Source organism: Anguilla rostrata, chromosome 6 (assembly GCF_018555375.3).
Source record: "Anguilla rostrata isolate EN2019 chromosome 6, ASM1855537v3, whole genome shotgun sequence".
Classification (NCBI taxonomy): domain Eukaryota; kingdom Metazoa; phylum Chordata; class Actinopteri; order Anguilliformes; family Anguillidae; genus Anguilla; species Anguilla rostrata.
In genome coordinates this window covers 24,563,076-24,586,235 of record NC_057938.1, presented here as the reverse complement: position 1 = coordinate 24,586,235, position 23,160 = coordinate 24,563,076, and the positions used below count along the sequence as shown (strand labels likewise).

Below are 23,160 nucleotides of genomic sequence, written 5' to 3'. Positions count from 1 at the left end.
ACATAATGCAAAGGACAGAAAATACAGGTTTCTCTAGGAACAATAGCGTCCAGATCCCCTTTACAAAAATATTTCTTCCATATTTCACAACAAGGCTGTTTGGGACATTGTAATGGCTGTGCTTTGGTTCTCTTGTTTTTTTTGTTAATTCTCTAAAATGTTATGTTCTCTAAAAAGCTATTAATGGCTACAACCCTACCATGTTAGTTGAACTGCACAGTGCATCTGAACACATTTTTGTGGAACTTCTGTTTCATTATGTACTTTTTTTCTTCTATAAAATAGAGTGGATAGTCCACCCTTCTTTTGTATTTTTATATATTTTTGCTTTATTCTTACAGTAGAGAGGCCACTGATATACAAATCACTGGCCAGGGGACTCATGGGGGGGGGGGGAAGGGGTCGAGTCCCCACCCACACAGGGGGACTCATGTGTGGCTCCAGAGTCAACCTCGGAGGATGGAGCACACACAGTGCGAGATCACAAGAGGGGTCAGGCTAGCAAGGGGTGACAGTGCGGTTCCAGGTACAGCAAAGGGGACTCACTGTGGCCCACATATGCAGTATAGAGAAACGCAATTTTGTGGTCGTGCCGACCACAACCTAAATCAGAAGACTAAGTAACAACTATTGGCATCTGACTCAATGAACTTAATGCTATGGCTTATTCTGGCTGTTCCAAGCTGGGTGAGACCAGACTAGCTTCGTCGCCTTCAAACGTGAAGGGTAGGGGGTTATCCTCCAGCGCCCCGTATGACTGCTCCTGTTGCCTTGCAGGAGAGGGAGCCAATGGGAACGAGGACTGCAGAACTCTGGGTAGGTACACCTGCCAACAGATTTGTTCGGGCAGACTGAGCGTGTGCTAACAGACAGAGCACTGAGCATTTCCAATTAGGAAGAGACCACTGGGCATGTGCAATCACAGAGAGTCCACAGAGCACACACAGAGTGAAATTGACTCTTACTCACCGAACCTGAGGGTTCCACTGATGTTTCTTCCCCAAGATCATCACCGTCTTCCTTAACCTAGAGTCACCCAGACGACAGGTCAAAGGAATACACCGGAGCAGCACCGGAGTACCATAGAGAGAGAAGACCGAGAAGATATATGTTCACAAACACAGGGGTCAGAGTACCATAGAGAGAGTAGATCGAAAGGATCCATGCTTACACACATACACATGGACGTCTATAAGAACATCTATACACATGCTCTCTCTCTGTCACACACACACGGGTAAGGTCAGTAGTCAAACCCTGATTTTGCGGTCAGAAACAAAGCAGAGTTCAGCACACTCACGTTGTAGTTGTGGGGACTCAGGTACTTGAAGTGTCCGAAGCAGTTGTAGCAGATGCAGATGAAGATGGTCACGCAAAGAACTATTAAGGTGAAGAGGGAAGTGCCCGCCATGAACCCTGTCACACAACACAGGAAGTAAACCCGTCAGACTCTGACCTGCACAGCCAATAGCAAGAAGCAAAGACGGTCACGTGACCGAGGAGGGCCACTGACAGGTGCCCACCTGTGCGGATGACGGAGAAGAAGTAGAGCCAGAGCAGGCAGATGATGGGCGCGGCCATGGCCTGGTTGACGGCGCCCAGGTGCACCTGCCTGTCCAGGCGAGTGGGCAGGTAGGCGAAGTAGAGGTTGTGCTTGTCCACCAGGTGCTTGAGTATGGCGTACAGGAGGCCTGGCGGAGGGAAGGTGTGTTAGGGGTTAACATCACTGAGGTAGTCTCACCTGCAGGCAGGGCTCGAGACTAATGGTGTCCCGCCATCCTGGGGACGATCAGAAACCATCTCCGGGGCGGCTTCAGGACGACTAGGGAAATGTTTTTCTTTTTTTGTTAAATCCTAGTCACATTAGTCAGATTGAGTCAGTTCAGCACCCACCCCTCTCACTAGTTGATACTGGTTGACACCTGCACAGTATGTGAGAGAATTTAAAAAAATAAAAATAACATGCCAACAAATATAATTCCCACAGTGCCAGCCATTGTGGCCAACCTTCCTTGTACAACAATCATTGCTAGCTCAATGCAACATATCTTGCTATCTGAAGAAAGCAAGTCGTCATTTCAGGAAAAACTTGGGGATGGCAAAAAAAAATAATAATTACGCAATTTTTGGTTAAAGAAAAGTCAACGTGTCTACAAGGTTTTTAAGAGACGGTAATATTTCCAAACTCATTCTTACATTCCCAATGTGACACTGACAAGGGACAAGTGATAATTAAATAGAAAATAGCAACCCTAAACATGGTATGAAGCAATAACAAGATGTCCAGCAATACTCACTAAATACAGGCTAAACTATGTAGGTGTTCCGCTATGTGTGGAACGGTGCATAGCTACAGCGCTGACCAACATAAGCTACTAAAGCTGCCGTGTCTGCTGATATGTGATTTTTGGTGTTTTCCCCCCGAAGTCACTTGAAAAAAATGAGAATGTCGAGGGTTGCCGTTTTGGGCTTGTTTTATGAAATCTGGTTGCTTGTTTGAAAATGTAGCATGCAACCAGTTTTTTTTTTTTCCTCAAATATGGCTACTACTGTTCTAGGACACTAGGACACTAGCTTGCTTGTTAATTTTATTATTAATTTAAGTACTCAACCCCCAGCCCTGATTTGCAACTTCAAAACCCAACCATCGAATCCTGAACCTTGTAGTCTATTGTGCATCATACCGGATCTTGATTGAACAGTGATGGTCAGACAGTCAGGTGAAAATTCATCAGCGTTAGCCAACTAACAAAAAAACTTGACAGTGTTCGGCAAAATTAGCATAGCCTATTTCAGTAAAAGTATTCTGCAATACTTTAGCCATTCAATAACGCAACTAATCAAAAGTCACGAGAATATCGTGCCTGCCATGGTACTTATCATTAAATATTTTATTTATAGTTACAGCTGTCATACAGTGCCCTCCATAATGTTCGACAAAGACATATTTTTTTCTAGATTTGGCTCTGTAATTCACAATTTTAGATTTTTGATAAAACAATTCACATTTAAACATTCACTCCCATTCATTTTTGGGGCCTTGCCAAAATGAATAGTTTTAAAGCACAAACTACAGTAACTACAGAGGATAATAAACTGATAAAAGGGAGATAATGTCTGTTTTTTGAGCTGATAAGCTGTTTTCAGTTTAGCTATAAATAGAGGAACTATTTTCAGATTGGCTACTGCGTATAAATACAGCAAGATGTTTGATTTTTGTAATGCACGCTTCTAAGGATATATGTTATTGTGCGCAAGGATACATTGCGTAGTTAAAATAAAACTTTTTATGGATTTTCTTTTCTTTTATAAGGCCATAAAACGTAAAAAAACACATCAAATATATATATATATATATAAAGAGACGGTATGATGTTAGTACTTTCTTTTAACAATTTACTATCCTCCGTAGTTAGTTCGTACTTTAAAACCATTACTTTTGGCAAATTGAATGGGAATGAATGGGGAGCCGGACAACTGGGAGGAACAGTGATGCCATTGATGGTCAGAAGGGACAGCTGATGTTGCTAGCATTCATGCTATGCAAATACAATGAGGTAAGCTCCACAAAATTACTTGTGTCATACCAAAGTGAAGTATCCCTTTAAAGGTTTGTGAACGAGAGCATGTCCGCATGTGCGTGTGTGTGCGAGCCTGTTAAATGAGGTTGTGTGTGCGCTCTTTAAATGTACTGACTGAAACACACCTTGCCTTTGGATTTACAATGCAATTTCAAAAAGTTCATCACCTTGGTACACTTTGGTGTGTGGCACGCCATTTAAATAATAAAACTGATTGACTGATTGATTGACAGATGTGTGCATGTGGATCGATTGTGTGTGTGTTCACGTGTAATGGATCACTTACCAAAAGGCACAATAACAGGACAGGTGATGCTGTAGGCCATGATGACGGTGAAGACACACAGGGTCCAGCCGTACATGGCCCCATATTCAAACTCGTACGCCTGATTCTGAGGAGGGACAGGTGGGTGAGCGACAGCCGCCAGACAGTGGAAGAGACTGAGGGGGCGGGGCGGGAGGGAGAGGGGGTGGGACAGGGGGCGGGGCCTCACCTGCTTGATGTACTTCCTCTCGGCGGCAGAGGTGGCCAGCGCCATGCGCACGGTGTACAGCAGCAGCCCGGGCAAGCGCAGCAGCTCCATCCCCGACCCGACCAGCGCCGCCGCGATGACGTAGTTCACAAAGAACGCTCCCTGATCCGGCAGGAACACACACCTGCAGAGAGAGAGGGAGGGGGAGAGACAGTGAGAGATAGATAGAGAGAGAAGAGAGTGCTGGAAACTGAAAGGATAATGACAATAATAATGATACATATGCACGTATATTGATTATTTCATTATATTTCATTTTTAATATGTGTAAACTTTACATATTGCCAATAAAGCACTTTTGAATTTGAACTTCAGACAGAGAGACTGTGAATACAGATTGACAAAACTGGATTTGGTGGCAGGTAGTCCTGCAGAGGGATGACTTACTCAAACCTAAGCGTCCCCTGAGACAAAAACTTAGTGTCGAACAGCCATCGGAAGAAGACGTCCAAACTGAGGGAGACAAGTTCATGGGTTAGACTCTCATGTAATTCTGTTTTTATTCCTGTTAACTCTTCACCAGCACATTCATTCCCATGATTTTCTATAGATACAATCACTTCAGCAAGCACTTCATCTGATGTTACAAGATTGTAAAAACATTGTAAAAGTATGGGTATGTTTGTTTGGGTGGGGCCAGGGAGCAATGGTCTGAAGCAGGAAGGGGTAAAGGATTACTGAAGGGATGAGCTCATATATTATTTATGAGATTGGGGGCGTGGTCAGTATTTAACTGGCAAACTGACTGGCTGTTAGGTGTGCTGAGTGTTCAGCCGGAAAATGGTGTGATTCCTGGGTGTGGTTGTTAAATATGGTCTTTATTTGTCGTATGACGGGTGCAGTTGATGAGTGTGCTCATTATTTGCCTTGTGAAGGGTGGAGTTGATGGTCGTGGTTTCTATTTACCTGGTAAGCCCCAATGAGGGCAATATCAACACCATGAAAAGGAGGAAGATGTAGAGTTTGTACATCATAGTCTTGTTCTCACTTGACCTAAAACAGAGTCCAACATATACTTTACACACATCATAGTCGAAGCTAACAGAGTCGCCTAGTCCAGCGAGAGCCACAGTTAGTTAGTCATGGGTACTGTGACTTAACTGGTCCAAAGAGAGTCAGAGTCGTAATGTTAGTCACAGTACTGTAATGTGGGTGACTTACCTGGTCCAGTGAGACTCCCCTAGCGTGGAGTAGTACACCACCGTGGGTAGAAGAGCGGAGAATGACCACAGCAGCAATGTGGGGAAGAACTGGCTGATCACCGCACTCTGCAACAGAAAGGCATACTGTATCGTCACCAAGAGACAGCACGCGGGGACACAGAAAGAGGCACGGTCACATATCAACCGAGATACACTGTCCATCAGCATCATAGAGATACTCTCTAAGATCCAGGGATAAGGTCACCATGATGCATCACCCGGTGTCTCATAATATTCCTTCCAACAACAGAGGCAGCACACTTTTTCAACATATTTCATTGAGATTTCCTGATAAAGGGCCACTGCACATGCTATTACTTCTGCCCAAGGGCTAGCAGATCTCTGGGAACTGTTGATAAACCTATAAATATAGCTAGGCTTGAAGGGAAAAGGCATAGGCACATTGAGTTCCACAGAGAGGAGATGCCTCATGCAAACAGAGAAATTACACCACACGAGACATGGACACTACATCCCACAGAGAGAAGCGGTCACATAAAGACAAAGACACTACATCACAAAGAGATATCAGAGACAAAGATACTACATCACAAAAATACATCAGAGACAGACACACTACATCCCAAAGAGTAGTGAGTGTATTCCAGCTGAGACAGCTTTCAAACTGTTGTTTCAATTCCTAATAGCTAGCTAATATGAAAGTATATTAAGTGGTGCTTTTTATGTATTTTTGGACATACAATAGAAAGTAGTTAGCTATGGTGATATTGCACTACTGTACCGTTATTGCATACTGTCATTTTGGGGTTCAGAGCGACAACGACCAAAATGAATGTCAGACAACAATCGAATATTCAGCTGTCTTTTGTTGTTATGTTTATCAACATGTCACTGGGCCTAGTAAAAGCAAGGCTTTAAACCACAGGCTTGAACAGAATAGGCATCCTGGCAGTTTAAAGAGAGCTCGAGCACACAGAGCAGTCAGGGCCATAATGTAAAGTGCAATAGGCTAATCATGGTTTATTACAGTATCAGAACTAGATGTGATCATATAACTGATCGATCATTCGTATCAAGAACCCTGCGTGATCACTGAGCTGTGCGTAATTGTACGGCTAATGAACTGCAGGAAAATACATTCTCAATAATCGTTCATGCATCATTCCAAATCGTCATTCAATGAGCCGTAGTCAGAGGATACAAGGCCATAAAGTTACTAACAGTGGTACACTCAGCTGCTTGTTAAAGACCCAGGTCAGTTCCATAGGGATTAATGGGGATTTGGTGGCCAGTGACTGTGACAAGCACAACAGCCCATATAGGCCAACTGCATGTCCAATGATGACGCGCCCCAAATAATTAGCCAATCACAAGGGCTGGATTTTTTTTCTTCTTGTAGACAAAGACTGGCCCTGAAGATGCCACATTGCAAAGAGATATCATAGAGACACATATACTACATTACAAAAAAATCATAGAGAAAGAGACACTGCATTATAGATATGGTGACAGAGACACTGCATCACAGAGATATCACAGATACAAAGACACTATCACAGAGATATCATAGAGACAGAGACACTGCATCATAATAATACTATTATTATAATACTGTTGTTGATACTGTTTTCTTTACTACTACAGGATTTGGCAATATTTACTGTATTAAGTATTTCCTGCCAATAAAGTATTCCCGCCAGTTTTTGGAATTGGAATTAGACAGACACTGCATTAGACAGAGGTTTGATGTCATAGACAGAGACATTGCATCACACAAAAATATGCCATGACAGAGAAACATTGCATCACACAAGGACAATGACATGCATGCACACTTGTATGGCTCAGCATAGCGACATCACAAGAACACTGAGGGAAGTTGGTCTTTAGTACAGTGTTGTCAAACTCACATTGAGGTAGTAGATTGGCTTGGTGACATTGAACTTATCCATGGTGCTGATGATGATGGAGGGGGTGGTAAGGAAAAACAGGAGGAAGAAGAGGAAGAAGTTGAGCAGAAAACAGCGAAGCCACCAGCGAACGCCCTGCAAGGTCAGGTTCTCCCTAAGAGAGCAAGAGAACAGGATATGACAACAAAGTCAACACAACCGACACAATACTATAGATCTACACATGGGGTGTGAATCTGGACGTGAGAAAGACACTATATGTACTATAGATTTCCCACATTTAATTACCTGACAACACTTCTACTACACTGTTTGACTGTACATCCACACCTAAAAATGTTCTACTGGAATGTTGGCCACAGGTGACCAATACACGTTGTGTGCAGTGGTAGTGGGGAGACTGACCAGTATATGTTGCTGGGGTGGGGGGCATAGCTGACTCTCCAGTGGGCCACTCTCAGGGCCCGGCTCTCAGAGGAGGGCTGGGGCTCCCGGCCACACCCACATCGAACCGCACCCCCATTGGACATGCCTTCAGACCCACTCGCACAATTCAGGGCATTGAAGTCCTTCAGGATACTGCCAACACAGACAACATAGGTCATTGACAATGCATACTTGTCATTAACAGACACACACATGATTGTTACACTTTTTATAGCCTCAATGCATTGTGCTGGTCTCTTGAAGACCAGAACTTCACATTCTCAGTTCCTATTTCTGAAAAATCATGATCTCCTGTATGCGGGGCTCCAACTGAGGGAGGCAAGTCAAGCCAATTCTTCAACTGACCGCTAACATGAATGCAGGCTAAAACATAAAAGACCAAATCAGATTGCAAGAAAGCATCTCATGGAGTGAATTCCCTTTCCTAGCACAGTAGAGATAGAGGGTGTAGGGCAAGGGTGTCCAATCTTATCCGAAAAAGGCCGGTGTGGGTGCAGGTGTTTGTTTCAGCCCAGCATTATGACACCTGATTGTACTAATTAACTAATCATGGTCTTCAATCAAGTAGAATCGGGTGTCCTAGTGCTCGGCAGGAACAAAAACCTGCACCCACACCTGCCCTTTCCGGATAAGATTGGACACCCCTGGCGCAGGCTCTCAGGATTAGCAAGCGAAGGCCGGGAGATACGCACTAAGCAGCCGTGGCTTCAGTGTTAAGAGTGATGAAGGCCAGGCCCAGCGGCTGCTGCGGCACCTGCTCCCTCTCCCTCTTCACCGCCTCCAGGAACGCGGCCTCCTGTTCGCTGTAGAAGTCAATGGCATCCACCTCACACAGCGAGAACACATATTACACACCACCTCACACAGTGAACACACGTTACACACCACCTCACACAGTGAACACACGTTACACACCACCTCACACAGCGAGAACACATATTACACACCACCTCACACAGTGAACACACGTTACACACCACCTCACACAGCGAGAACACACATTACACACCACCTCACACAGCGAGAACACACATTACACACCACCTCACACAGTGAACACACGTTACACACCACCTCACACACAGCCAGAGAACACACATTACACACCACCTCACACAGGAGACACACAGTACACACACCCTCACAGCAGCCACACACTCACACGCGACAACACACATTACGCACCACTTCACACAGGGACAACACACATTACGCACCACCTCACATAGAAAGAACACACATACACACCCACACCCACACACGCACATGAACACGCACACCCACACACACTCGGTCTCTCACCCCAGCCCACACAGCAGAGCAGAGACCAGCTCACCCTCTCGCAGCCACAGGTTGCGCAGCAGCAGAGCTGCCCACAGGGCCGGGGATTGATCACTTCCCTCTCACCCTGTTGTGCCAGAATCTTCTGGTAGTACAGCAGGTTTTTCTCAGCGCGCTTCCTGTCAGGACACAAATCACCTTGCACCTTATTACCTGTGACACACTCACATAGAATTAGTACAGTACATACAAAACCCCATGCTATTGCTAACTATTTTAATGAACATTTTCTGGGAAACTAAGAGATGGAATTAGAGTATCAGACAGCAACATTCGAAAACATTTAATCAAAACTCATCTCATGAAAAATAGATTGTAAATTGGACTTTCAGCCTGTAAATGAGGAAAGGGTAGAAAAACGTCTTACTGGCGTGAACAGTGAAAAGCCACATCAGGATTGGATAACCTTCGAAGGGAAACTATTAAAATTGGTTGCTGCATCTATTGCATTGCCTATATGCCATATTTTAAATCTGAGTTTGAAGGAGGGTGTATGCCCCCTGGCTTGGAAATCTGCCATTACCCAAAAACAAGAAGGACACGTTTACAGGAGTTAACAGTTGCCCAACCAGCACATTTCCTGTGTTTAGTAAGCCAATGGAAAGAATGGAGTTAGAATTAGATTTCATATTACTTTTCTATCAAAAAGCTTAATTCTGATTTTCAGCATGCTTACAAGGAGGCTCACCGCACATGCTCAGCTTTAATGCAGATGACTGATCAGTGATTGAGTGATATCGACAAAAAAAAGGATTGTAGGTGCTGTCCTACTTGATTTTCGTGCAGCTTTTCATTTATTTTATATTTTATTTTGATGATTAAAAAACACATAACACTGCACTGCAGTCATTACATGCATTTAATACATGTAATTTAATAGACTATGAGATGCTCCTAATGAAAGTGGAGCTGCTTATGATTCCAGTCTTTCTGCCCTTAACTGGATGAGGTATTATGTATCTAATAGAACACAAACTGTGTAGTTTACTGGTAGTTTTTTTCTCCTGTGGGGAAGGCACAGTATGGTGTCCCCCAGGGAAGTTGCTTCAGCCCCTTACTCTAGTCTATTTTTACCAATGATATGCGGCTTGTTTTGAGGGAAGCAAGTTTAGCTACAGTATGTTTGGTGATGATTCCACAGTGTATACATCATCATCCAGTGTGGATTAGTTACATTCTATACTTGGAACTGAAATTGATATTGGACTGGGTAATCAAAAGCAAGCTAGCTCTGAATGTGTTCAAGACTAAATGTAAACGTAAACAACACCATTTTGGGCCAACTTGTTTCAACATAACGTTAAACTGAGTATTTTACCCTCTCTTCTCGCATCCTTTTTCATTATTTCCTGGTCTTTTATTCTCAGGTTATGAGGCAGAAGTATATATGTCCACACGCACAGGCTGGCTCCATACCTTTGCTTTTCCAGGTTGATCAGCTTGGCCACATCGTAGCACAGGTGCACTTCAGACACGTGACAGGTAGGGTATGCCTCGCTGCCGAGGAGGGAAAGAAAGGCCCATTTACTTACGCAGAGAAATAACTCAGATTTCCACATTCACTTGGGTTAACCGGAAGTGCTCCAGATCAACATCAGAAAAAAAGGAAATGGCGAGTATGCTGTAACAGGGTGTTTCCCCCAGGAACAGGACTGAATATTTCAACCACAGGCAGTCTTCATTTCCTTATGTTAGCAACCACGGTTAGCCCCAACTACCGGGGTTACTCCAGGGTAGGCATGTGCGGATATTAAAATTTAATCATATGATTATCTTGGTCAACATTTGCACAATATACAACATTATCTTGTTAATTAATTAAATCACTAGAACAGTATTAAAACATACCTCAAAGACTTGAATATTTATACCAATCAGAAAACATCTGTTTCTAAAACATGTTATATTGCAAATTATGTAAAAGTCTTACCATTTTACCCACGCCAATAACTAGTTTTAACAAAATAACGGAATTCAGAAGAAAATATAAACATTTTTCCAACAGAATAATGTGCAGCTTATTGAAGTAAATGTAAACATTGTGGCCTGCTATTAAACAATAACTGTGCAGCCTATTCAGAAATAAATGCAAATATTTGTCCTGCTTTTAAACAAACAAACAAAACAAAACAAAACAATCCGCAGCATTTTCAATAGTAAGGCATTTTCAGAAGTAAGGCATTTCTAAAGACTGTACTGAACCCTTTTTCGACGGGGGACAAGCTCTGTTGTTTCTGGTATGTTCATACTTTTTACCGAGACACACAGTTTATATCAATTATAGTCCCATACCATACCTACTCTGGAGTGCTGACTGTTTGCTAATTGACAAAGAAACTCCAATATCTGCAATACCCATTTGTTCAATAAGACTTGAAAACTTTAAATGTGAAAGATTTATGCTCAAGCATATCTATAAATCACATGTGAAGTCTGTAATACTCTTGGAAGTTCTGAGTCATGCTCATGTACGTAATGCATGAATTAAAAGTTCACTGTCCTAACAAAAAAAAAAAGGTTGTATGTAAATTCCAACAGACTGCTGTTTTTTTATTAGAAATACAAAAGCTACCATAGGGGTTGTTGGATATTTAAATAACTTGTAGAGCAGTACTGTCGGCTTGATCACAGGACCAGGGATAGCCATTCTCCGTGAAGCTCGCAAACTCTAGTGGTTACTCTAGGCATTGCAGTTCAGTAAGCCACTGGGGCCAAGAAGCAAATGTCTTCGTGTTAGTTAACTGTGTGTTACTGGCCATTGAAAATATTTGGCCAAGGGGGAAAGCAAGCCAATTTCAGCACAGGCTTTTATACATTTGTTTTGCAAGAATTATTTAAAAATATTTCTCAATCGTTTGTGAAAGCAAAAAGGTTTGTAGAATACCGCTATTTTCAGTTCTTTTCATGCTAGTTTGTTGCAGTTTATTGGATATAGTGACAATGCCGTCCTGTTCAGCTGTACTAACTTATTTTTGAAGGGTCAGAATGTTTTTGTGTTGTTTTTGGTGAGTCTGCAATCTCTTTGCATTTATTTCATGATAATAAAAGTTATTAGCTGTGACAGGTTGCACATACTAATTATATTAAGCTGCCAATTTGTTTCCAAAATAGGGTAGCCAACTCCCTCACGTTAGCTTTGAGCCAATTTTTATGCCCACATCTGGGTTAATAATGTCATGACCGTCAACATCATACGTTCACATTTATCAGCACTAGGCATTGATATCGTTTTAAATAATTTACACCTTGTACTGCTTAGGTTTTGCTAGACTCAGTGTTCAGGATAACAACATTGCAGTACAAAAAATTGTATAGAAAGATTGTCTTTACCAATATATGTACATTTTCCTGTAAATAATGAAAATGAGCCAACATTGCATTTAGGAGGAAACCTTTGTTTTATTACTACACATTGTTCATATATATATATATAGCCAATACTATAAAGCAGATGTTTCCACATGGATAAAAAATAAAAGTTAATATTGATTAAATCTTTTGCTTTCCTTCATGCACCAAGCAGGCTTCAAGCAGGTAGCTTTGTCCAAGCCAAGAGAATGATATTAGCTGTTATTTTAGCTTTTAATGTAGGCTATTTTGTTTGGGATCAGTGTACCATTAGCTAAAGGAAACATAGCAAGATAATGTACAGCTTCAGAAAGCACCTGTTTACATTTGCCTGCAATCAACATATGCCTGCAATCAAATTATTACATTACCAACCACATGTCCATGGCTTAAAGTTCTCTGGAAACTACGCCGGACTTCCGACGTATGGCTGTTTTAGGTCAATGTAATATGGGCAATGTTTCAAACTGTATACTTGTGTCATAACTAGAACAGCTGTCTGCCCTGCCTCCTGTTGTGCGTTCACAGCGCTGCCAAAACAAACAGGTGGGCTACACAGAGCAGAGCACACGTGACATTACCTAGACCTCCGAACGACACAAAACTCCGGTACTGCCTTGTGATCTTACATTTAAAAGCTTCAAAACTATATTTCTACCCTTGCCATTAAATTTCTCTTTAAGCCTTCAGAGGGAATAATTTAACTTCAACTTTAATGTTAGAATCAAGTGTGGCTAAATACTTCTTTAAAAACCTTGACTGCCTTATTATTTTAACTTCAAAAAATGCTAGAACTCACATTAGACATGCCCTTGTCACAATGAGTCGCTTGTTTTCTTCCAAAAAATCCTGAAGCTAGCTAGCTTCCTGGAAGCTTCGGCTGTCAATTCCACAGAACTTCGGCAGTCAATTCTCAGAGCTCGCCCCCACGACTCCTGCCATTGCTCTGCATTTTAACGGTTTAGCGTGATCCTTAGCGTTTAAGTAGTCAAAAATGGCAGGCTCCATGAACAGGCTTCATGCACCAAATGAGCAGCTCCCATAGGAATCAATGTAGCTGGTAAATGGAAGCTGTCTCCAGTTCTTGTACATCTCAATGGGCTTCTTTTTTTAATTCTACAGATGAATGAAAAGATAAAACCACTACAGCCAGATGCCCCAGTGATATAATCCACCATCCTGTTCCATAAACTATCCACTGAGCGCCCCTTACTAAAAGTGGTTTGTGGTGTTTGCAGAACTTCTGAATCATGTAGTCTGAAAAGAACTTACCTGAAATGTGTCTTTATACGCTCCTCACTGGTGTTTTTAGGAATGGAGCACACAAAGAGAGTTCTCCTGTCCTGTAGAGATGGCAGCAATGCAGGATGTATGACAACACCTTCCAGCATGCACAGCTTGGCCAGAGAATTTAGTAATTTTGTGCAGCCTGCTCTATTATATTTGCTTAGTGCGGATACTAGCAACATCAGCTGTCCCTGCTGACCTATTATCCTCCGTAGTTAGTTTGTGCTTTAAAACTATTAATTTCAGTGAGGTCCTGGAAATGAATGGGAGTGAATTGGAAGACAGACACCCGGGAGGAACTACGATGCTGTTAATGGTCAGCAGGGACAGCTTATGTTGCTAGTACTATGCACTATTACGCTATGCAAATGCAATGAGGTAAGCTCCACAAAATTATTTCTGTTATACCAAAGTGAAATATCCCTTTAATGGGGAAGAGGGGGACAGCAGGGCGTGAGGCGAAAGACTCACCATGTCTGTCCGGATAGCCTTAATTTTGGAGGTGTGCCATCGCAGCACTACCACCGTTAGAATCAAGTAGAGAACTGCAAACACTGTGTGCAGCCACAGCAGGTCGTCGCTGAAATGTATGAAACGCGTCAGTACAACATCACTACACATTGACAACATCAGAACAAAGGATAACAGTTATCACTGCATTTAGAAGCTGTTCCAATTACATAATTTCATTGATGTTTTTATTTTAGCACAATGTTTTTTTCCACAGGCCAGTTTCTATATAAAATTATATATACTTCACAGAACATGACTTCACTGAGTCCAATTGCAGATGGCAATTAGATGTATTTTAGTAAGGCAAAGCCACAATTTTGCACCAAGCAACACATTTCTATGCACTAGAACATTTCCTGAGCAACAGAGCATTGTACTGTTGTGGTCATATCATTGCAGAGTGATGCCACGGTTAAAATGTCAACTTCCCTTAACCATAAATTCAACTTCCCATAGGCATAACTATAATTCCCTTAAACCACTACAATTGCACCACTACACAACACAAAACCATCTGGAAACACTGCAATAAACCATACAGTCTACTGACACTTACTCCTTCTGAAGATTGCCAATGGTGGTTCTTCCAAAACTGTAAGGATCATTACCTGGAAAATGAAGATTTTATCATACTTCAACCAAAAATACAGGAATGTCAAACTGAGAGCACCATGCTTGGAGTGCAGTATACAGTGGTGAATTTATGATTCTGCAGCAGCAGTGCTGGATTGAGACAATGTACAATGGCGTTATAATGCAGTGTTGTGCAGAATGCTGTTATGTAGTGCTGTACTCATTTGTATTTAGAGGGTGCTGGTGGTGCTGTACTCAGTGTATTTAGAGGGTGCTGGTGGTGCTGTACTCAGTGTATTTAGAGGGTGCTGGTGGTGCTGTACTCAGTGTATTTAGAGGGTGCTGGTGGTGCTGTGCTCATTGTATTTAGACGGTTCTGGTGGTTCTGTACTCAGTGTATTCAGAGTGGGCTGGTGGTGCTGTACACATTGTATTTAGAGGGTGCTGTACTCAGTGTATTTAGAGGGTAGGTGGTGCTGTACTCAGTGTATTTAGAGGGTGAGGGTGGTGCTGTACTCAGTGTATTTAGAGGGTGCTGTTGCCAGTGTATTTAGAGGGTTCTGGCGGTGCTGTACTCAGTGTATTTAGAGGGTTCTGGCGGTGCTGTACTCAGTGTATTTAGACGGTTCTGGTGGTTCTGTACTCAGTGTATTCAGAGTGGGCTGGTGGTGCTGTACACATTGTATTTAGAGGGTGCTGTACTCAGTGTATTTAGAGGGTGAGGGTGGTGCTGTACTCAGTGTATTTAGAGGGTGCTATGCTCAGTGTATTTAGAGGGCGCTGTTGGTGCTGTGCCCAGTGTATTTAGAGGGTGCTGGTGGTGCTGCACTCATTGTATTCCGAGGTCTGTGAGGGCAGAGCGGGGAGACTTACCCAACAGATCGCCCGACAGGTTGACGGGCAGTATGATGGCCACGGACGTCACGCAGATGATGGTGAGCAGAGCGATGAGGTGGCGCTGGAAGGACAGGTAATGCACAGCGTCGCTGCCGCACCGCTCCTTGATCGTCTCCTCGCTGTGCAGAGGAAACGTGTCACATGGTTGAGAGAGACCTTTGAGCTTCAAATAGAGGCAGCAGCATAAAGCTCAGAAACAGGGCGGCTCTAAATCATCGCACGAAGGAGAAGAGGCTAAATAAAATGAGTGCAAATTCAATTACAATTGCAAAACCAATCAACAAAATCTTCCTCCCAGTTAAGCCCGACAGTCACGCACATGCACTGAAATGCACGATAATGTGAACAGTCATGAGTGTTCTGCTTTGGGGCCAATGCAGTTTCTGGAATAGTGAACTGAGTGTGAAGTGCAGCAGTCTCACACTGATATAAATTCTGTATCCGACCTGTGGCCACAATCATGTACTCAATGGTCTGACATCACTGATATATTGCAAATTATTGCACTTCAGGGTATGCCGGAGTTCAACGCAAAAGCCCCTAAAAAGTCATTTGCGAGGGGAATCCGGCAACCAGAGCAGAATTTTCTTCATTTTGTCTCAGTGGATACATTCTGATTGGGACATGGCCCATATTTTTCCAGAGGGCAGGGAGCCACTCCCCCAAAAGGGTGGGGGATACCGGCAGGGTCAGACCTTACCTCATACGGACAACGAAAGGCAGCCAGGAGCAGAATCCCTGAGGGAAAGAAACGGCGGTGTTCAGTACCAGAAATGCATCGGAGGCGTTAGGCAAAAGGACAGAGTGATGGAGGACCTCACCTGCTCCCTCGCCATCTCTAGGTCCTGCTCTTCAACGCTGGACATGCGGGAGGACAGGCGGCCATAGCGGCGATGTGACGTCTCGCCGAACCTGGGGTCGTCAAAAAGGTCACCATGACAACGGCAACGGGTACACTGTGACATCATCCTTACTTTACGACACAGCCCTGGACCACAGAATCTGCTGCTTTTTTCCCCGTGTTACAACCAGCAACTGGTTCAGCCTGAGAAACCTGGAGAAGTGAGCTGCTTTAACTGATCAATTAGACTCAGAATAACAACTAAAACCAGCAGAGTGCAGGTCTGTAGCAGCAGGGTTGGACAGCCCTCCTGTAAAGCGACACAGAACAGATAAAAGTTCAATGCGCCACAAAAAAAAAAAAAGAAATTATAATGGGATAGAGTGATAATAAGGTCACTATACTGAGACATCGAGACCCTTCCCAAACGACCGATCTTACGTGAGGCCTTTCCAACGTGAACGATGTGAGACCTTACTAATTTTATGAATTAATTCATTTATTTTCTTTTTACTCTTAGTTCTTAATATGGATTGTTTTTTTTTTTTTTTTACTGTTCTTTGGCTCTCTTTTTAAATGCATTGTTTTATTACGTGTATTGTTTTATGTGTACTGTTTAATTGTGTTTCTGTTCAGCCCTTTGAACTCTGTGACCTGAAATGTGCTTCACAAATATAGTTTTACACGTGACTGATCACGTGACGTGATCCTGAGCCAGACTGACCCGCTGCCCTCGGCAACTAACGCTAGGCGTCCATAGTCCCACAGCTTCCTCCTGATGATCGCAAAGAGTCCAAGCAGCACCTGCAGAGGGCGACCAATCACATTTCAATATACTGCAAGTACCCATAATAAAGTTTCAAATAAGTGAACATTATAAATGTATTTTTAATCATTTTCATTTGCATATTTTTATATTTAATTAATCAATAAGATACATTTTTTTAAAAATCACAAATAATCTTTTAGTTACTCATTTTATCTGCAGTTTTTTTTTGTCTCTTAACTTCAAGTACAGTCTTCAGCAAGCACATTTATGAAGTTAGGCGCAACAGTATCAGTGCATAAAATAAGGGCGTGGCCAAGGGGGTCCACTGCAGTTAATGTGCCTCCTTTCTGTCTATCAAACATTAATAATCACAATACTATGCACTATGTTTTCCGGAAAACCAGCTATAGTGAATACAGTTGTGAAAGAAGCACAGGGTACTGTACTGTGAGCCTGCAGCTTACTAAATATCTTCCCTAAACTGTGATTTTTTAATCAGTCTATGGACTATGGCTACCCGACTGTGTAATCAGTGTTCTATTTGGAATCTGATAAATGAAACAAATAGGGCAGGAAACTTAATGAGTGTGTGTAAGACTGGCCGTGGTACAAAAAAGGTCTCACAATTGTACCAGGCAGCACTCCCTGCTCAGTGGGTTATTAACAGGGTAAATGTACCAACTTGGTGTGAAATGCCAGAAACCTGCCATAACCCATTTGTAGCAAAGCATTCATGACAGACCCTCTCTCACTCACACACACACACACACACACACACACACACACACACACACACACACCGACTCACCATGAAAACAATGAAATCCAGCAGCAGTACGACCGGCACACCGCCGAAGTTGACCCCGCGTAGCACAGTGCTCTCAGTCGCGCTGAAGCAGCTGCCCGTGTCGTTGCCTGCAGTGCCATTGTCCGCCAGCAGAGAGAACCGCTCCCACCACGGCGAGCCCATAGGCACTCCTAAAGACATAAAAAACATATGGAGCACCCAACAAACAACAGTTCCGCCACAAAGATATTACCTGGAAAGCAGCCCAGATAACAACACTTAACAGCAGGTCAAGTCATGTAGTACACTAGGACACTGCCTAATTCATTGGTCTATGCTATTTGAAATCATCATGGTTGACCTACAGGGGGGTTACAGTAAAAGATCACTAGTTGTGCATGTCCACAACATGAAGCATTTAAATCTGTGCGTTTGTGATTCTTTATATCAAATTTGAAGGTCTTCACTAGTCTTTCATCTCAATCCTTTAGGTGAGCTTGGGCAAACGTGCCTGTTCACTGGTCAGAGCCTTAAGTCTGGTTCAGATAAAAAATGTCATCAACCAGCAAGGTAGATTTAAAACTTTTTTCAATGTGAACTACCCATTTTAGGACATTTGGTAACAGCTGCTGTGGTCTGAGATTCAACATGTCAAATCTTGTGTCAAGAGTTAAAGATGACAAGCAGCTCATCTAACTTGTTAAGGAGAGTAATTAGTTAACTTTCCTTTTTTTCTGTCAACTGTGTATAAGTTGCAGTAACTTTCATAAATCTGCCATTTCAAAATTCAGGCCATGAAAATGCCTGCTATAACAAACTGCACCTTTGCTTTAAACAAAGTGACATCAAAAAGTCTTTACAACAGAAATGTCCACAATGACCAGTTGCAAAGAGGGAGCTTTCTGTTTCTGCCATGTAAACAGGAACTCAAAAAGGCACTGTTCCTGACGGTTGCAACTCCATGACTTGCATTTTGGGTATGGTAAAATGGAAGGTCTGTGGAAGATCACCATGGCTGCCATTGTCAAAGAGATACATTTTTAACCTAATACAAATAATTACACTTTCATTATCAAAACAAGGCAAGCACGGTTTTAAAAAAATAGGCTACTATTATCAGAAAAAGAACAATCACAAAAAGATTTATAGATTATCCACCATACAAAAACTTTTTTTTGTTTGTTTTTGTGGTCACCTGATCATTGTCACAAGAAAAGTGTTGACCATGAACAATAATGAGTCTTAAATAGGAAGTCAAACTGCCAAAGCACAGGCTTTTTAAATGGCCTTTGTTTTCTGCGCAGATCCTAAAAAAATTACTCCCACTGTTCATTGATTTACCGTTACAGCCTCCATGGACTAGCAGACGTTAGATCAAAAACTTTGAGGGTGAAACCTACAGCAAATACAAGCTGAGCCGGCGTCTATGGATACACAGCGTTACTCTGTACTGCTTTTGAAATCACAAGTAACAAGTTTATCTCTCATGAAATGTACACATACAGGCAAGGGTGATCTTCCCAAAACCACATAGTTCTGCAATCCTCTGCTGGATGAGCTAATGTTTGCTGACAACTTTAACTAGAAGGTGTGTCTGTAATCTAGCTAAATCTGCCTTCACGTCCTGACAATACGTTGGAATTAGACTACTTTACGTTCCCTTAAGGAGTTCCGCATAGTCACATCGAACACAGCTAGCTGACTAGCTTATCTAAAAAACATTCCATGACATAACACGACTTGAACTAGTCTCGTCTCAGTAGTTTATCCCAGGTGTTTTTACTATTGCAAGTTAGAGCTAGAGCTCCGCGACTAACGACCAAACCCGCTATCTAACAGCTGTCACCAAAGTTGGGTGTTGTAGTCTGTGTTAAGCGTCGTTAAAAACAGACGTATTTTCAGACAAGTCATAAATCACACATGAATACAAACAGTCCTTTTGTTTTGTTCGTAAATTTTGCTTAGCCTATCTTGAAGTACATGTTTTCTGCATTAGTGTGTTGGCTAGTTAAAGTTAGCTAGCTGGTCAGCTAAAAAACAAAACAAAAAAACACCAGATCTCCACCCCAGACTCACCTACTAACCTTTAGGCTCTGTCGTACTTTGATAAGTGAATTAACAAGAAATAGGCAGCTGGCAAGCTAACTTCGTCATAGTGAGAATAACATGTACGCCCATACCCGTATACATGTAGTCCACTCACTTTGACCGTTATCAGATTCCGCTTCAATTCAGTTTGGTAGAAGTCACTGCTCGGGACAGAACTAACAATAGTGCTTAGAAGTTAAGGTACATATCCGCACATGCGCTGTTATGACAGCGGCAAAACAGGCACAAGCAGCGCTGTTGTTGCCACAGGCAGGAACGTTGACGTGGACGGCCGTGATGCGATTTACCAGTGCTGGTGATATGATATGAAAGCATTTTTCTTTGAATGCAAAGAGTGGAAGCATATTTTTGAAAACACAAACGTGAGATGCGTCTAAATGATTCGTAAGAAGCCATTCTTATAGAAATAGATTCACATTTGTTTGCACAAATCGATGAAGAATCTTCAGTATCCATGTGCTGTATTCTAACTGAAGCTTTCTATTAATGAAGTAATTAATGGATCATTTGATACATTTGTTAATTTGTTTGCTATTTGTATGAATAATTTGTAAACTACCAACATTCCATGCAATTACAAGTGTTGTTTTATTGACTTGACTGATCCTTAATCATGTTGTCGTATCATTGTAACCACTGATAAACTAACATTGAATTTGAAAGCAAAAATGGGCTGAGAACAGGAAGTGAAAATATGCAAGTTATCACTGCCTTTGAGTAACAGGTTTGGTGCTATGAGCTACCCCGGCAGCTTAAAGTTCAGGATACATAATTGCACAGTGATCTCAGAGTTGTCTGTACGGGGCTACGTACACATACTGTTGTTTGGGAGTGTGTAAGGGTGTTAAATACACAGAGGGTGTTGCTCTGGAGTGTGCTGCATGTGCGTAGGATGCTGTTTGGGAATGTGTACCAGGGACACATGCACACAGGGTTTGGTTTAGAAGTGCAAGGTACCCATCACAGGTACGCATTACCAGTACTTCCTATCTTCAGCCAAGTGGGCAAGGGAGCACTTTCATTGGATTTCTTGTCATGGCTTGGTGAAATGCAAATGTAATCTTCAGGTAATGCCTCACTTTAGCTGTCATTTTTCTTATGCACTTATCAGTTAGCAGCCAATGTAAGCATCAGGAGCATGGTCTGTAGTCTACTTAGCCAATCAATAATTTTCAAATTAAGCCCTTAATTGGTGAAATATGTGAAACACTTCAGGGAACTGTGGCCCTGCAGGATTTCAGTTTGGCATCCCTGGGTTTAACGGTTGGGGTTGGAACATTAAGCTCTGTTTGGGATTTAGTGTAAGGTCCAGCAGATGGTGCTAAGTGTTCTAAGCTAAAAAAAAGAATGGAATCACAGCATCATGAGACTCCAGTCTGACAGAAACCAGTTTTACCTCTTACTCACCAGAATGCGGAATCCAAGTGCTCCAACAGCTGCATGCCTGGACAGTTTAAGAAAACAGGTGAGGGCCTGCAAAGTTGCGGCTATGAGCATCTCAACTGTCCTGAGAATCATTACAGCAACAGCACAAGTAAGTAGCTCCCATTCACCCTGTTGTCTGGTTTGGATATTACTTGCGTGTGTCGAAACTGTCATTGTGCAATGCCAACGCAAAACCAGCGGTTCCCATATGCTGTGGCAATGCCAGCACTTTTCCTATGCCATAGCAACACAATATCAATATTGTCAGTATGTCACAGAAAAACAGCACTGTCAAAGCAACACATTCCCAGCGTCTTTTCTATAGTATGACAGGGCAATGTTAGCACTTTTAATGCACCATGTATTACACAAAACTGTATTTTGTTACTGAATGGTACTATGTTACATTGCATTACATTATAACATATTACATTCATTCAGGACACATTTTTTATCGCAAAATTCAATTTGAGTGCATCCATAGGAGTTTTATGAACAATGGGTCCAAAAGCAGAAAACTTTTGGACCCATATTTGGACCACTTCTCTGTGGGTGATTAGTAATAGTAGTATTAGTAGTGGTGTCACAAAGCCGGCCAATTATTTGGACAGCCAAAGGTTTTTTTAAATTACCAGAGCTCAAATGCAGGCACTGAGACATAACATAGTTGTAGGACATCTAAATTATCTGGACCCTTTAGAAAAAAGCTGGCAAAAGTTTTATTAGCATACTTCCCAAACTTAATTGCAAAAAGATCACCCCCTATTAATCCACACAGCTGATCTTAAATACGACCACAATTAGACACACCTGGAAACATTCCAATAAATTAGTTACTCGCAAGACACTATGCGCAATTAATCCAACTGTCAGTTCATGAAAATGGTGATTAAAGCTTATTATACATACATTTTTAAATGAGAATATCTAGAGAAAACACTCATGTCATGTCTCTGTAGTTAATGCTACTCCTTCACAAGTAGTAGTATTATTAATAATAACTGCATGCAAACTCCTACTACAGCACTCTTCCAGGCTGTTAAGCGGCTTATCGAAGGATACTATTTTACAATACATTACATTCAGTACATTTAATTAGAGCAAGATTCAATGTGAGAGAACATAAGTGCATCCACAGTTACATGAGCAAAGGGCCTAAAAGCAAGAAAACTTCCACTGTCTTCATATAACTGCTGAGATCAAGAGTGGATTCAAATAAATGAATGGAGCACTAGCCATAACTGATCTGCAAAAGATGGGGAATAAATATATCGCACGCATACTCACTCACATTAGCTTTGTCTGCCCGCTATTTCCCTTTCTTAGACCACAAAAATGTTTCTCAAATCAAGAAACCACAAATGGACCCTTTCTGTGGACCAGACTGCACTTTTCCATTCAAAAATAATTACAAAAATAATAAATTATTTTCTAGTATATTCATTTGTATAATTCTTAAAATGCAATTATAGAGGAAAGAGTGCTGTCCACTAGTGATTGATTCAAAATGGATCTACCATTATCAGTTGTCTTATACAGTAACTGCTGTAAAAATCATATCATTTGGATCAGACTGTTCAAATGCCTTATGTTGTGAATGACCATCTAGTTGTAGAATCAATCATGCAAATTCACC

General features: G+C 42.0%; 1 protein-coding gene across 4 annotated transcripts; it reads right to left on the bottom strand.

Moving 5' to 3' along the window:
- Window positions 1-380: 380 nt before the first annotated feature.
- On the bottom strand, window positions 381-20,336 carry tmem63a (transmembrane protein 63A). 4 transcript variants are annotated; one of them, XM_064339150.1, is made up of 23 exons: window positions 20,194-20,336; window positions 18,012-18,181; window positions 17,159-17,238; window positions 16,415-16,505; window positions 16,294-16,331; window positions 15,570-15,712; window positions 14,680-14,731; window positions 14,082-14,190; window positions 13,596-13,666; window positions 10,392-10,472; window positions 8,971-9,094; window positions 8,327-8,460; window positions 7,593-7,766; window positions 7,188-7,341; window positions 5,276-5,382; window positions 5,021-5,107; window positions 4,502-4,567; window positions 4,076-4,238; window positions 3,868-3,973; window positions 1,524-1,691; window positions 1,301-1,416; window positions 970-1,026; window positions 381-826 (listed from the first exon to the last, which is right to left on the bottom strand). In XM_064339150.1, exons 2-23 carry the CDS (start codon window positions 18,171-18,173, stop codon window positions 665-667), a joined length of 2,445 nt encoding a protein of 814 aa, XP_064195220.1. In that variant the 5' UTR covers window positions 18,174-18,181; window positions 20,194-20,336; the 3' UTR covers window positions 381-664. The 4 variants fall into 4 exon arrangements, with proteins under 4 accessions (XP_064195220.1, XP_064195222.1, XP_064195221.1 ...); XM_064339152.1 differs by having other exon boundaries at window positions 20,075-20,231; XM_064339151.1 differs by having other exon boundaries at window positions 20,067-20,203.
- Between the last annotated feature and the right edge of the window lie 2,824 nt (window positions 20,337-23,160).